This window comes from Malus domestica, chromosome 05 (assembly GCF_042453785.1).
Source record: "Malus domestica chromosome 05, GDT2T_hap1".
Classification (NCBI taxonomy): domain Eukaryota; kingdom Viridiplantae; phylum Streptophyta; class Magnoliopsida; order Rosales; family Rosaceae; genus Malus; species Malus domestica.
Genome location: NC_091665.1, coordinates 22,312,165 through 22,324,861, shown reverse-complemented (window position 1 = coordinate 22,324,861; position 12,697 = coordinate 22,312,165). Strand labels below are relative to the sequence as shown.

The 12,697-nt window shown below is 39.2% G+C and overlaps 1 protein-coding gene across 1 annotated transcript; it reads left to right on the top strand.

Moving 5' to 3' along the window:
• The first annotated feature begins 1,274 nt into the window (after positions 1 to 1,274).
• On the top strand, positions 1,275 to 2,037 carry LOC139196442 (pathogenesis-related protein 1-like). Its single transcript, XM_070822392.1, has one exon. The coding sequence runs from the start codon at positions 1,344 to 1,346 to the stop codon at positions 1,827 to 1,829; it is 486 nt and encodes a 161-aa protein (XP_070678493.1). The 5' UTR covers positions 1,275 to 1,343; the 3' UTR covers positions 1,830 to 2,037.
• The last annotated feature ends 10,660 nt before the right edge of the window (positions 2,038 to 12,697 follow it).

The following is a 12,697-nucleotide window of genomic DNA, read 5'->3' as shown; positions in this document are numbered from 1 at the left end:
CACATGTTATAATATAATGAGATAAAATAATTTAACAATTTTAAAACTTAAAGTAGTAATTAAACAAATAAATATGTATATTATAAAATATATGAAAGGATTGGTAATGGATTGCATCTTATACAGTCCTTCAAACATTCTCTCTGCAACTACATCTTTCATTCTCAGAAAATGCAGTCCTTTATTCTCTCAATTACTACAGCGAAATTCATATACAAAAATCTTGAACCCTAACAATTGTGTGACTTAACTCAATTATTCTCCTCTATAATGTTAGGGAAAAAAAATGAGAGGTTCATAATATTCTATTTTATTTTAATTGAAAGAAGACTCGCACCTCTACTACTACAATATAGTGGTATTTATTTTTTCCTAACTTGTAAGTTGAAAGTCTTAAATTCAGTTTTCCTAAAGAGGAGTTCAAAACCATAAATAATGCCAAATTTATGGTTAGGTGATTGTGTAGTTTAGTGAGACTTCCACATCCAAAATATATTTGTTTCAAGAAAATAAAACTTCGGAGAAGACCCGTATACCACACGTATTGCAACAGTGCATAGAATATGACGGGAAGGCTTAGTAGACCTTTCCTTCAACAGATGAACATATACGTTTCCTACATGCATCGATCATATACTTTTCTAAAAGAAAAGTAAACAGATATGACAAACGTAAATTTCAAACGTAAATTCGAAGAAGCAGATCTGCTTATTTACCAAAGCAATTAGTTCCAATTTGTTCCAATGTTGCATCATCAACATGAATTTCAAAGGTTTCAAGGGATTGTTAATTGTGTTAACAAATATCGGGAAATTAAAGTATTACATAGCAACATAATATCTAGGTCAGTGATCGATATTATTGTTACCCCAGCAGTAGCCACGTTTTTGGTGTTACGATTGCTTATTTTTGTTATACTGACAATTTAATTACCTCGAGAAAGTTTGACTAATCTTCGTACTTCTCATGCAAGTGGTAGATTGTCATAGTAGTTCATATCCTCTTTCCTAGTTCAAACTATCTCCATCCTTGTCTAGACTATGTAGAATATCGTTTGTAGTACTAGAAAAAGTTAATCCTCTCATAAATTTTACTTGTAAAAGTAAGCCGTTGTAAGTAAAGAAATATAGAAGTAGGGTTTTGTTTTATCAGTTCGGCGACGGTTTGGTTTCTTCAGTTGATAACGCAATGTGAACGTTCAACTTTGATAGTCATGCAAATAAATTTCCACATCCTCAATTTCTCAGAGCTCATAATATCAACATTTACCGTTCCCCGCTATTATAAATATTCCGCACCATAACATCTCATTTGCCCATCCACAAAGAGAACAAACCATTAACATGGGGTTGTGTAATATTTCCCTAGCTCTCCTTTTCATTTTAGGCTCAGCCCTAATACAATCCTCTCATGCCCAAGACACACCCCAAGACTACCTCAATTCCCACAACGCCGCTCGAGCAGCAGTAGGCGTTGGTCCCTTGACGTGGGATGACAATGTAGCAGGCTATGCACAAAACTACGCCAACCAACATGTTGGCGACTGCAATCTCGTGCACTCCGGTGGGCCATACGGTGAAAACCTTGCCATGAGCACTGGTGACATGTCGGGAACAGCGGCTGTGGACCTGTGGGTGGCGGAGAAAGCCGACTACAGTTATGAGTCGAACTCGTGTGCTGCTGGAAAGGTGTGTGGGCATTATACACAGGTGGTTTGGCGTAACTCGGCTCGTGTAGGGTGCGCAAAAGTGAGGTGCAGCAGTGGGGGTACCTTCATTGGATGCAACTATGATCCCCCAGGCAACTATGTTGGGGAGAAGCCTTACTAGCTATGGAAGAACAACAACCACTCTAGCAATTTTTGCTGATGGATATATCTAAGAAGATAAGTAGGTTATTAAGAATAAAGAAAATGAATAAATAAGTGATGATCGATCCTTTGTGTATACCTTCCACTGGCATGGTGGACGGTAAATTTCAATTGATCAAGAATTCACTCTTTTTTATTTAAAATAAATTTTGGTAACTTGCTAGTAAGACATGCATGCTACGATCAAAGTTGCATAATTACTTGCCTAGCTTGAGGTCCTACTATTGCCTCAACCAAGAAAACCCTAATTTACATTATTTGGCTGAAACGATGAATGTTTGTGGTAAACTTCTCTTGGTAATCTACTACACATATTAATTAGAAAGAAATTACTGGCTTGTGACCAAGCAATTATTTCTTGCTCCTTGTCTTTGATAGATATAATGCCGGTTTGTCAAATCTATATATTTAAAGAGTGCATAATGACTTTTAAGTGCTAATAACTATTCCATAAATATAAAGGGAAATTATATGGTGGAAATGTGAGATCATATTTGTGAGATAATTATCAAAATGTTTTCTATTTTTAGTTTTCATTTTTATGTGTTTGAGTTATGGAGAAATTATTTGGAGGAAATATGGGATGAAGAAGAGTGGAGGCGAAAATGAGGGATGAAGAATACTGGTGGAAGGGAATGAAGGAAACAAAGAAAAATGAACAAAAAACAAAATCTTCAAAATAAATACAAGTTAAAAATAGTTTTTAGTTTTTATTTGAGTTCATTTCCTTAATCACACACTTTTCAACATATCTCTCATAATCCTACCATTTAAAAAATTAAGTTCCCTAATGATATTTTTTCAAACAAATGTCCTTAAGTTCATTAAAACCTCCAAATTCTTCCCTTCTCTACTAGATTGTAATCTATTTAGTTTTTTTCAATTTAAATTACGTGACTTGTGTTGGTTTTTAGTATTTGATGTTGTTTTTTTAAGTTATGGATTGGGAAATAAGACTGAAGAAAAACTCAAAGAACGAAGAATGAAAGTTTTGTATATTTCTGTGCAAGGAAAGGTGCAGCTCAATCCATTGCAGAGCACAAATTAGCAAAACATTCTCTTACACCTTTGCGCTAAATCCACAATTTACATTTCAAAAACTTTTATGTGATACACTTTAAAGGTAAATTATCAAATTTTAAATAGATAAGACATTTTTTTTCAGGAAAAAAAAAATGTAGTGTCTTGTTTTTTTGTTTTTTTTTTGGAACAAACGATATTATCTACATTAACGGAGAGAGAGTGGGCTTAGCCTCATAATGGGCTAGCAATAATGTGGTTCAAATTCGCCTTTGATTAAAATCGAACCTAAAACCTCTCACTTACAAGTAAAGAGGAATACCACTAGACCGTTTAATATTTATAACATCGTGAAGTCATCTTATTCAGATTTTTTTTACATTAGACTTTTGTTTATACCATGTTTAAGGTCTCGTATTTAGACCTCGTATAAATACTCGGGTCACTTAAATGTAATTATGTGATAAAGGAAGGGGCAAATATGTAATAAGTGAGGAGTCCTTATTCTATAAAAGGACCCCTTACCCTCACAATTAGGAGAGGCCATTTCTGAGGCCAATTCCTAAGGCTCCTCACCCTCTTAACGCTCTCACTCTCAGAGCTCTCTCTCTCTCCCTCACAAATACTCTCAGAGAAATATAATCAGTGTGGACGTAGCCCAAACCTTGGGATGAACCGCGATACATCTTGTGTTATTTACATTTCTTGCAGATTCACGGTCGGATTTACGTTGTTCCAAGACCTCCGGTTTTGTGCATCAACATTTGACGTTGTCTGTGGGAATCGACACAAAAAACTATGTCGGTTATCTTTCATTTTTTCATCAAATCTCACCACTGTGAATCTGCAAAAAACCGAAAGCTTTCACAAAAACCCAACGGTTCATTCTCTCTCTCTCTCTCTCTCTTTGTGACTGTCTCTCTCTAAAAAGAGCATCAAGAACCCAGCTTTAATTCTTTACTCACCAAACCTTTCATGTTTCTTACTGTAAATTACAAAACCCATCTGAGCAGTTGCAGAAAAAAGTTAGTAACTGGTGGAGTTTTGTCAACACAAGTAAAAGAAATATGGCGAGAAATCCCCAAGAGGGACTTGGAGATGCATTGGACGGCGAGGAAGAGTGGGATTTGAGTCCAGAGATCCAGAAAGTGACTTAAGGCTCTCCTAACTCGTCAGCCAAGTGGATCTGCTTCCCGATGTCGATGATCAAGCAGATCGAGCACCGCTAGATCAACACAGCGATTCATAGTCGTCGACTTGGATCCCGTTTGCTCGCCTGCCGCACCACCATCAGCCGCTTGCTACCTTGTTCCTCCTCATTCTCCAAGGAATTTGCAGAGACCCATCAAATCAAAACTCACAGATCAATCATATCCTCACATGTCACCTGAAAAATCCTCGAAATTCCTTCACAAACCCAGTTTCTCTCTCCCTTAATGTTTTAATCTTTCGAGCTCATCGACGCCGGCACCCAACTCCTGGCTGCAGTATTCCAAAGATTCAACATTTTTTTTATCAGCAAACCGGAAATGGTGCAGCAAATCTAGAGAACTCGCTCCGTTACCCTCTCGGCGTCATCGCTGTCGCCCTTTTTGCTGTCGCCGATCGACGACTTGACGAGGAAGTTGACCCGGGCGGTTTCCATGGACGATCTCAGAGATTTCTCAGTTGAGTCACCGAGAAGAAAGGCCTTTAGCAACCCGTAAAATGGGTTTGAGGAGATAGGAGATGAGGAAAAGTAAAAGATGGGTTCTTCAGACCTCACATCGCAGTTCAAAAAAAAAAATAAAGAAAAAAAAGATTAGAGAGAGTGTCAGGTCGATACAGTCCGCTTTTGGTCTTCATTTCTGGTTCTTTTTCCTCTGTGTGTTCCCTCGAACCCAAAAGCCAAAACCTCTCTTTTCTGTTCGTGTCAAATCTCAGCCGTCTGATCAAAGGGTACGAGCATCGACCTGGAGCTCCAAACCCTGACTCGGATAAATGGAACTCACCGATTCAGCTGCCGACGAACTTAGAGCAGCGGCAGCCGCGGCTGCCAACGTTGTCGTCCAGCACCTGTTGTGTCTTCTCCAGCTTTTGTCACACGTGTCATCCAGTGACAACCTCCAGCAGCTCAAGATGTCGTCCAGAAGCTGTGGTCTGGAGCTATGAATACCACCAAGCATCTTTGGTCTGGAGTTGTTGCTGCTATGGTTTCAAGGACGTTCATTGCTCATTTTAAGAGGCTAAATCTGGAATATGTAGTTCATGGCGAACAGAAGAACCTTGTTGAACTTATCAAGACGATTGCAGCTTCTCAAGGGCTAAAGGGATTTTTGGAAAGGAAAATCCAGGAAGGCCGCCGATGGACCCCAGGCACCTGCACTTATGTTAAAGCAAGGCAGACTTTATGAAAAGAAAAGGAAACAAAAGCAAAAACAGAAAAGGAAAAAGAAAGTAAAAGCAAAGCAAAAGCAAATCTGCTTCTGCTGTTCCACAGGCTTGCAAAGCATCTTGGTTCGGTTTATAGAGAAGTGCAAGGAAAAGGAAAAGAGAAAGCAAAAGAAGAAAGCAAAAGCAAAGCCGAAAACAAAAGCAAAAGCAAAGCACCAACGATTGCTTTATTTATTTTTGAATGATGTAATTTATTTTTCAGATCTTTTGGAAATATCTGTATAAACCCCATCAGAGGGTAATATGTATAAACCCCATCAAAGGGTAATTAAAAAAAAAAAGCCCAAACCAATCAGGTGAACAAAAGTATGCCCAGTACTCTAAATTGTACATGAGCATTACTCATGTCATTTATACATAAACATTCATGAGCATCACTCGTGACAATCATACATAAACATTCATGACCATCATTCGTGTCAACATTCATGAGCATCACTCATGTTAACATTCATGAGCATCACTCATGTTAACATTCATGAGCATCACTCATGTTAACATTCATGAGTATCACTCATGACAACATCCATGTGCATCACTCATGTCAATCAACATAAACATTCATGAGCATCACTCATGTCAAACAGCTTCAAAAGCTTCATTTACAGAGTTCTAGCTTCAAAAGCTTCATTTACAGAGCTCTAGCTTCAAAAGTTTCATTTACAAAAGCTCCAACTTCGAAAGCTTCATTTACAGAGCTCTAGCTTCAAAGCTTTACTTGCAAAGCTTCACCCACAAAAGCTTCAGTACAGGGTATACAAATACCGCCTCTGAACAACCGCCACTTCGGCCCATACATGGATTCAATTTGAAGTCTTCAGCCAACAGACTCTATTGACCGAAGACTTGGGGGACTACATTATGTACCATATATTGGGCCCCAATTGGGCCTCATGAAAAATACTTGGGGGACTTAGCCCATTATTTATGTATTAAGGAGCAAGCCCTTATTCTATAAAAGGGACTTCCTTACTTTCATTAGAAAGCACCCATTATTCATGTACTGAAGAGCGAGCTCTTATTCTATAAAATGGACTCCCTCACCATCATTAGAGAGCATCACTCATAACCCATCACTTATGTAGTGAGGAGCGAGCACTTATTTTATAAAAGGGACTCCCTCACCATCATTAGAGAGCATCAACTCTAGCCCATCATTCATGTATTGAGGAGTAAGCCCTTATTCTATAAAAGGGACTCCCTCACCTTCAAACACCGCAAGCCGAGCCAACCAAGGCAACATAAGCCACGAGCTGAGCAGCCTCCCAGCGTGTGCTACTTCTAGTTGAGCGTCATTTCAGATTGAGCACTGCCTCATATCGAGCATCGGTTCAAGACCGCATCTAGTTACTTCGGCCCACACAGGGACTGAATTTCAAGTCTCAAGCCAAAAGACTCTCTTGACTGAAGACTTGGGGGACTACTGTTTATACCATAATTAGGGCCTCGTATTTAGACCTCGTATAAATACTCGGTGGACTTAAATGTAATTATGTGATAAAGGAAGGGGTAAATATGTAATAAGTGAGGAGTCCTTATTCTATAAAAGGACCCCTTACCCTCACAATTAGGAGAGGCCATTTCTGAGGCCAATTCCTAAGGCTCCTCACCCTTGATAGAAGCATATTCATGCGACTTAGTTAGCTTGTTCTTGTGCATTTGTGTTGTTATTTCTTAGTTAATTATGTATTTTAAGCTATTTTCATGTGTTTGTAGGTCATAATAACAAAGTTGGCAAGAAAGTGCATTTTGGAGCATTTTAGAGCATTTTTTTAGCCAAGATTGGATAGTGCAAGCATGGAGACATGAGGTCTGGAGCTATGAATATCACTCGTGACAATCATACATAAACATTCATGACCATCATTCGTGTCAACATTCATGAGCATCACTCATGTTAACATTCATGAGCATCACTCATGTTAACATTCATGAGTATCACTCATGACAACATCCATGAGCATCACTCATGTCAATCAACATAAACATTCATGAGCATCACTCATGTCAAACAGCTTCAAAAGCTTCATTTACAGAGTTCTAGCTTCAAAAGCTTCATTTACAGAGCTCTAGCTTCAAAAGTTTCATTTACAGATCTCCAACGGAAAGGAAAATCCGGGAAGGCCGCCGATGGACCCCAGGCACCTGCACTTATGTTAAAGCAAGGCAGACTTTATGAAAAGAAAAGGAAACAAAAGCAAAAACAGAAAAGGAAAAAGAAAGTAAAAGCAAAGCAAAAGCAAATCTGCTTCTGCTGATCCACAGGCTTGCAAAGCATCCTGGTTTGGTTTATAGAGAAGTACAAGGAAAGGGAAAAGAGAAAGCAAAAGAAGAAAGCAAAAGCAAAGCCGAAAACAAAAGCAAAAGCAACGCACCAACGATTGCTTTATTTATTTTTGAATGATGTAATTTATTTTTCAGATCTTTTGGAAACATCTGTATAAACCCCATCAGAGGGTAATATGTATAAACCCCATCAAAGGGTAATTAAAAAAAAAAAGCCCAAACCAATCAGGTGAACAAAAGTATGCCCAGTACTCTAAATTGTACATGAGCATTACTCATGTCATTTATACATAAACATTCATGAGCATCACTCGTGACAATCATACATAAACATTCATGACCATCATTCGTGTCAACATTCATGAGCATCACTCATGTTAACATTCATGAGCATCACTCATGTTAACATTCATGAGTATCACTCATGACAACATCCATGAGCATCACTCATGTCAATCAACATAAACATTCATGAGCATCACTCATGTCAAACAGCTTCAAAAGCTTCATTTACAGAGTTCTAGCTTCAAAAGCTTCATTTACAGAGCTCTAGCTTCAAAAGTTTCATTTACAAAAGCTCCAACTTCGAAAGCTTCATTTACAGAGCTCTAGCTTCAAAGCTTTACTTGCAAAGCTTCACCCACAAAAGCTTCAGTGCAGGGTATACAAATACCGCCTCTGAACAACCGCCACTTCGGCCCATACATGGATTCAATTTGAAGTCTTCAGCCAACAGACTCTATTGACCGAAGACTTGGGGGACTACATTATGTACCATATATTGGGCCTCAATTGGGCCTCATGAAAAATACTTGGGGGACTTAGCCCATTATTTATGTATTAAGGAGCAAGCCCTTATTCAAAATGGACAGTAGAAGTGAGAATGCAAACATAAGGAAAAGGTTGCATAAGAAGAAGGCAAAGAAATCCAAAGGAACATGCTTTCATTGTGGAAAGGATGAACGTTGGAAGAAGAAATACAGGATGCGCATTGCGAGCCTTATGACAAGAACTTTTGAAGAGACTATTTCTGTCATAGAGAGTTCTTTTACAGTGAGCTCCAATTCCTGGATATTTGATTCAGGCGCTAGTCAACATATCTGTAATACGATGCAGGGACTAGTGGGGAGCAAGTCACTGAGCAATGGGGAGATGATTGTGCGAGTTGGAAACGGCACTAAAATCTCAGCAAAAGCAATAGGCACCTACATGCTTAACCTACCCTCTGAGGAAGTCCTGGAACTTAAAAATTGTTTATATTTTCCTTCATGTATAAAGAATTTGATTTCCATCTCTAAGCTTTTACGAGATGGGCACTCAATATTGTTTGACAAAATGAGTTGCACTTTATACTTGAACGGTCGTATTATCTCTCATGGTAATATGATAGAGGGACTTTTTCACCTAGAGACGAATAGTGGGTTGCACTGTATTGAAAGCGGGAATACCTCAAAACCCAAAAGGGCTAGAGAAGATGTTAACCAAGAAAAGACGTGGCATCTTAAACTTGGACATGTGAACCTTGATAAGATTCGCAAGATGTCGAAAGACGGATATATCCACCCATTGGGTAATGACCGGATGGGTACTTGTGAATGTTGCTTGAAAGGGAAGATGACCAAATCTCAATTTACTGGAAAAGGAGAGCGTGCCACTGAAATTCTAGGGTTAATCCACACTGACGTATGTGGACCTATGTCTACCACGTCGAAAGGAGGCTTCTCCTACTATATCACATTCACCGACGATCACTCTCGGTTTGGCTATGTGTATCTTATGAAGTACAAGTCAGAATCCTTTGAAAGGTTCAAAGAATTCAAGAATGAAGTTGAGAAGCAAACTGGGAAACAGATAAAGACCCTAAGATCAGATCGAGGGGGTGAATATCTGAGTAATGAGTTCCTAGATTATCTCAAAGAGTGTGGAATAATATCACAGTGGACTCCTCCAGGAACTCCACAACTTAATGGAGTTTCTGAAAGGAGAAATCGAACCTTGATGAACATGGTTCGTTCTATGATGAGTTCCGCTGATCTACCAGTAACATTCTGGGGATACGCTCTATATACAGCAGCTTACTTGCTTAATAGAGTACCTTCCAAGTCAGTTCCACAAACGCCCTATGAGATATGGCATGGAAGAAAGCCAAGTCTTAAACATGTTAAGATTTGGGGTTGTGAAGCATATGTCAAGACGCTTGAAGCTACTAAGCTTGAAGCGAGATCAGTAAGATGTTATTTTGTGGGATATCCTAAAGAAACTATGGGATATGAGTTCTACCATCCTGACGACCAGAAAGTCTTTGTCGCCAGAACTGCTAAGTTTCTAGAGGACGAATTTGTTCTCAAAGGAACTATAAGCAAACAGATGGAAATTAATGAGATTAATAATGAACCACAAACAAGCACTCGACATATTGACAATCCTGTTCCTGAACCCCTAGCTCCACGTAGATCTGAACGGGTTAGTAAGCCACCTAAGAGGTATGGCTTAGACAATGACTTTGATGAATTGTACCTTCTAGGTGACAATGAAACAAATGAGAACCCTAGAGACTACACTGAAGCAATGTTCGACATTGATTCAAAGAGATGGCAAGAGGCCATGAAATCCGAGATGGATTCCATGTATCAAAATCAGGTCTGGACTCTTGTAGACCCTCCAGAAGGTATTGTACCTGTTGGAAACAAATGGGTCTTCAAGAGGAAGATAGGCGTTGATGGGAACGTGGAGACTTATAAGGCTAGACTAGTAGCCAAGGGTTACAGGCAAAGAGAAGGGATTGATTATGAAGAAACTTTCTCTCCTGTAGCCATGATTAAGTCCATTCGGATTTTGCTTGCGATAGCTGCATACCATGATTATGAGATATGGCAAATGGACGTGAAGACGGCTTTTCTGAACGGCTACCTAGAGGAAGAGCTCTATATGACTCAACCCGAGGGTTTCGTGTCCAAGTCTGAAAAGACTAAGGTATGCAAGCTTCAAAGGTCCATTTATGGACTTAAGCAAGCCTCCAGGAGCTGGAACATTCGTTTCGACATTGAGATCAAAACGTTTGGTTTTACTCAAAACGAAGACGACAATTGTGTTTATCAAAAGGTCGTTGGGGATGCAGTTGTATTCCTGGTGTTATATGTATATGACATATTACTATTCGGGAATGACACTGCAGTACTTTCTTCTGTAAAAGTGTGGTTGTCCAAAACCTTCCACATGAAAGATTTGGGAGATGCATCTTATGTACTTGGGATAAAGCTCTATCGTGATAGATCCAGAAAATTAATTGGATTATCCCAATCTATGTACATTGATAAGGTGCTAAGTAGGTTCCAGATGGAACAATCTAAGAAAGGTTTTCTTCCTGTTGGACATGGAATTCACCTTTCTAAATCCATGGAACCTAAGACTCCTGAAGAGATACGGCAAATGAGTTGTATTCCTTATGCCTCAGCCATAGGAAGTCTCATGTATGCCATGATATGCACAAGGCCAGATATTGCATATGATGTGAGCATTACTAGTCGATATCAATCTAACCCAGGATCAGAACACTGGGGAGCTGTCAAGACGGTCCTTAAGTACTTAAGAAGAACTAAGGACATGTTCCTCGTGTATGGAGGAGCATCAGAGTTGCGAGTGGAAGGCTATACAGACGCAGATTTCCAATCTGACGTCGATGATAGAAGTTCCAACTCCGGATATGTATTCACTCTGAATGGTGGGGCTGTCAGTTGGAAAAGCAAGAAGCAAAGTGTAATTGCTGATTCCACGACAGAGGCTGAATATGTCGCTGCAGCTGAAGCCGGCAAAGAAGCGTTCTGGATGAAGAAGTTCATCACTGAACTTGGGGTGGTTCCAACCATTACATCACCAGTAACTTTGTACTGTGATAATAGTGGGGCGATAGCTCAAGCCAAGGAACCCAGGGCACATCAAAAGAACAAGCATATTGACAGACGCTTTAATATCATTAGAAGATATGTTGCCGAGGGGAAAATCAACATCCTCAAAGTTGCTTCAGTCGATAACGTAGCAGATCCACTGACAAAGCCAATGTCTCAGATCCAGCTTGACCGTCATATGGAAAAGATGGGTATTAGATACATGGGACGATGGCTTTGAGTGCAAGTAGGAGATTGTTGGAAGTATGCCCACAAAGCCACTCATTTGATGTAATAGCTTTTTGGAATACTTATTGTGTTAAACTTTTATATGTTTAATGGAGGGCAAATCTTATTGTTAATCACTATTTATTGTATCATGTGTTTAAGCAATAAGGGAATCCAAGGAATGTATTTGATTAAGAGATAAGTGATCTAATGAGTTAGATTATCGAGACCTTTCTCTTATGTTCATTCCTAAAATGTTCCTAGCCATAGGATTGCTAATTGGGCATTGACAATCCGCTAAGGCTAGTATGTGTTATGTTGACTCAATCGTGAGTATAACTAGTCTCAAGTCATTTGGTGTTGGACACTAAGACAAACACATAGGTGCTCGAAAGAGTACTCGAGTACACTGAACTACGATCAAAAGAGAGTTCGAACATATATGTCATGTATGAACTCTAAGGTTGCAATATGCAAAGTAGTCCTTTGACCTGAGGCATCATCGATGTCTAATGGTTAGGTCCTTGATCTTTGATCATGTCAACGGCATTCCTTTGGAGTGTCCACGACATTGTTGGGGTCAAGCTATCTAGTCATGTAGGCATATGAATGTACAACAAGGGATCTCTAACCTTCCATGGTGGAGGGAGAATACTCTAAGATATGATTCTAAAGTCTTTGGCCAAAGCAAATGAATATGACTTAGGAAGTTTGTTCCAAATCATATTCAAGGGAATCATATATGAAAGTATCACATTGGATAGTAGACATGAAACAAACTATCGCTTAAACAATGTGATTAAGAGTATTGTATTAGAGAAGGACCGTATTGCATTGTAGTTGTAACTGGATAGGTTCTCCAACCAATTCTACTTAGCTTGGGTAACCATGACATACTGCTAGGTGTCACTCATGGTTTGTGGAAGCCCAAATGATTAGGTAACACTAATCATTAAAGGGAGAATTGAAATATGGT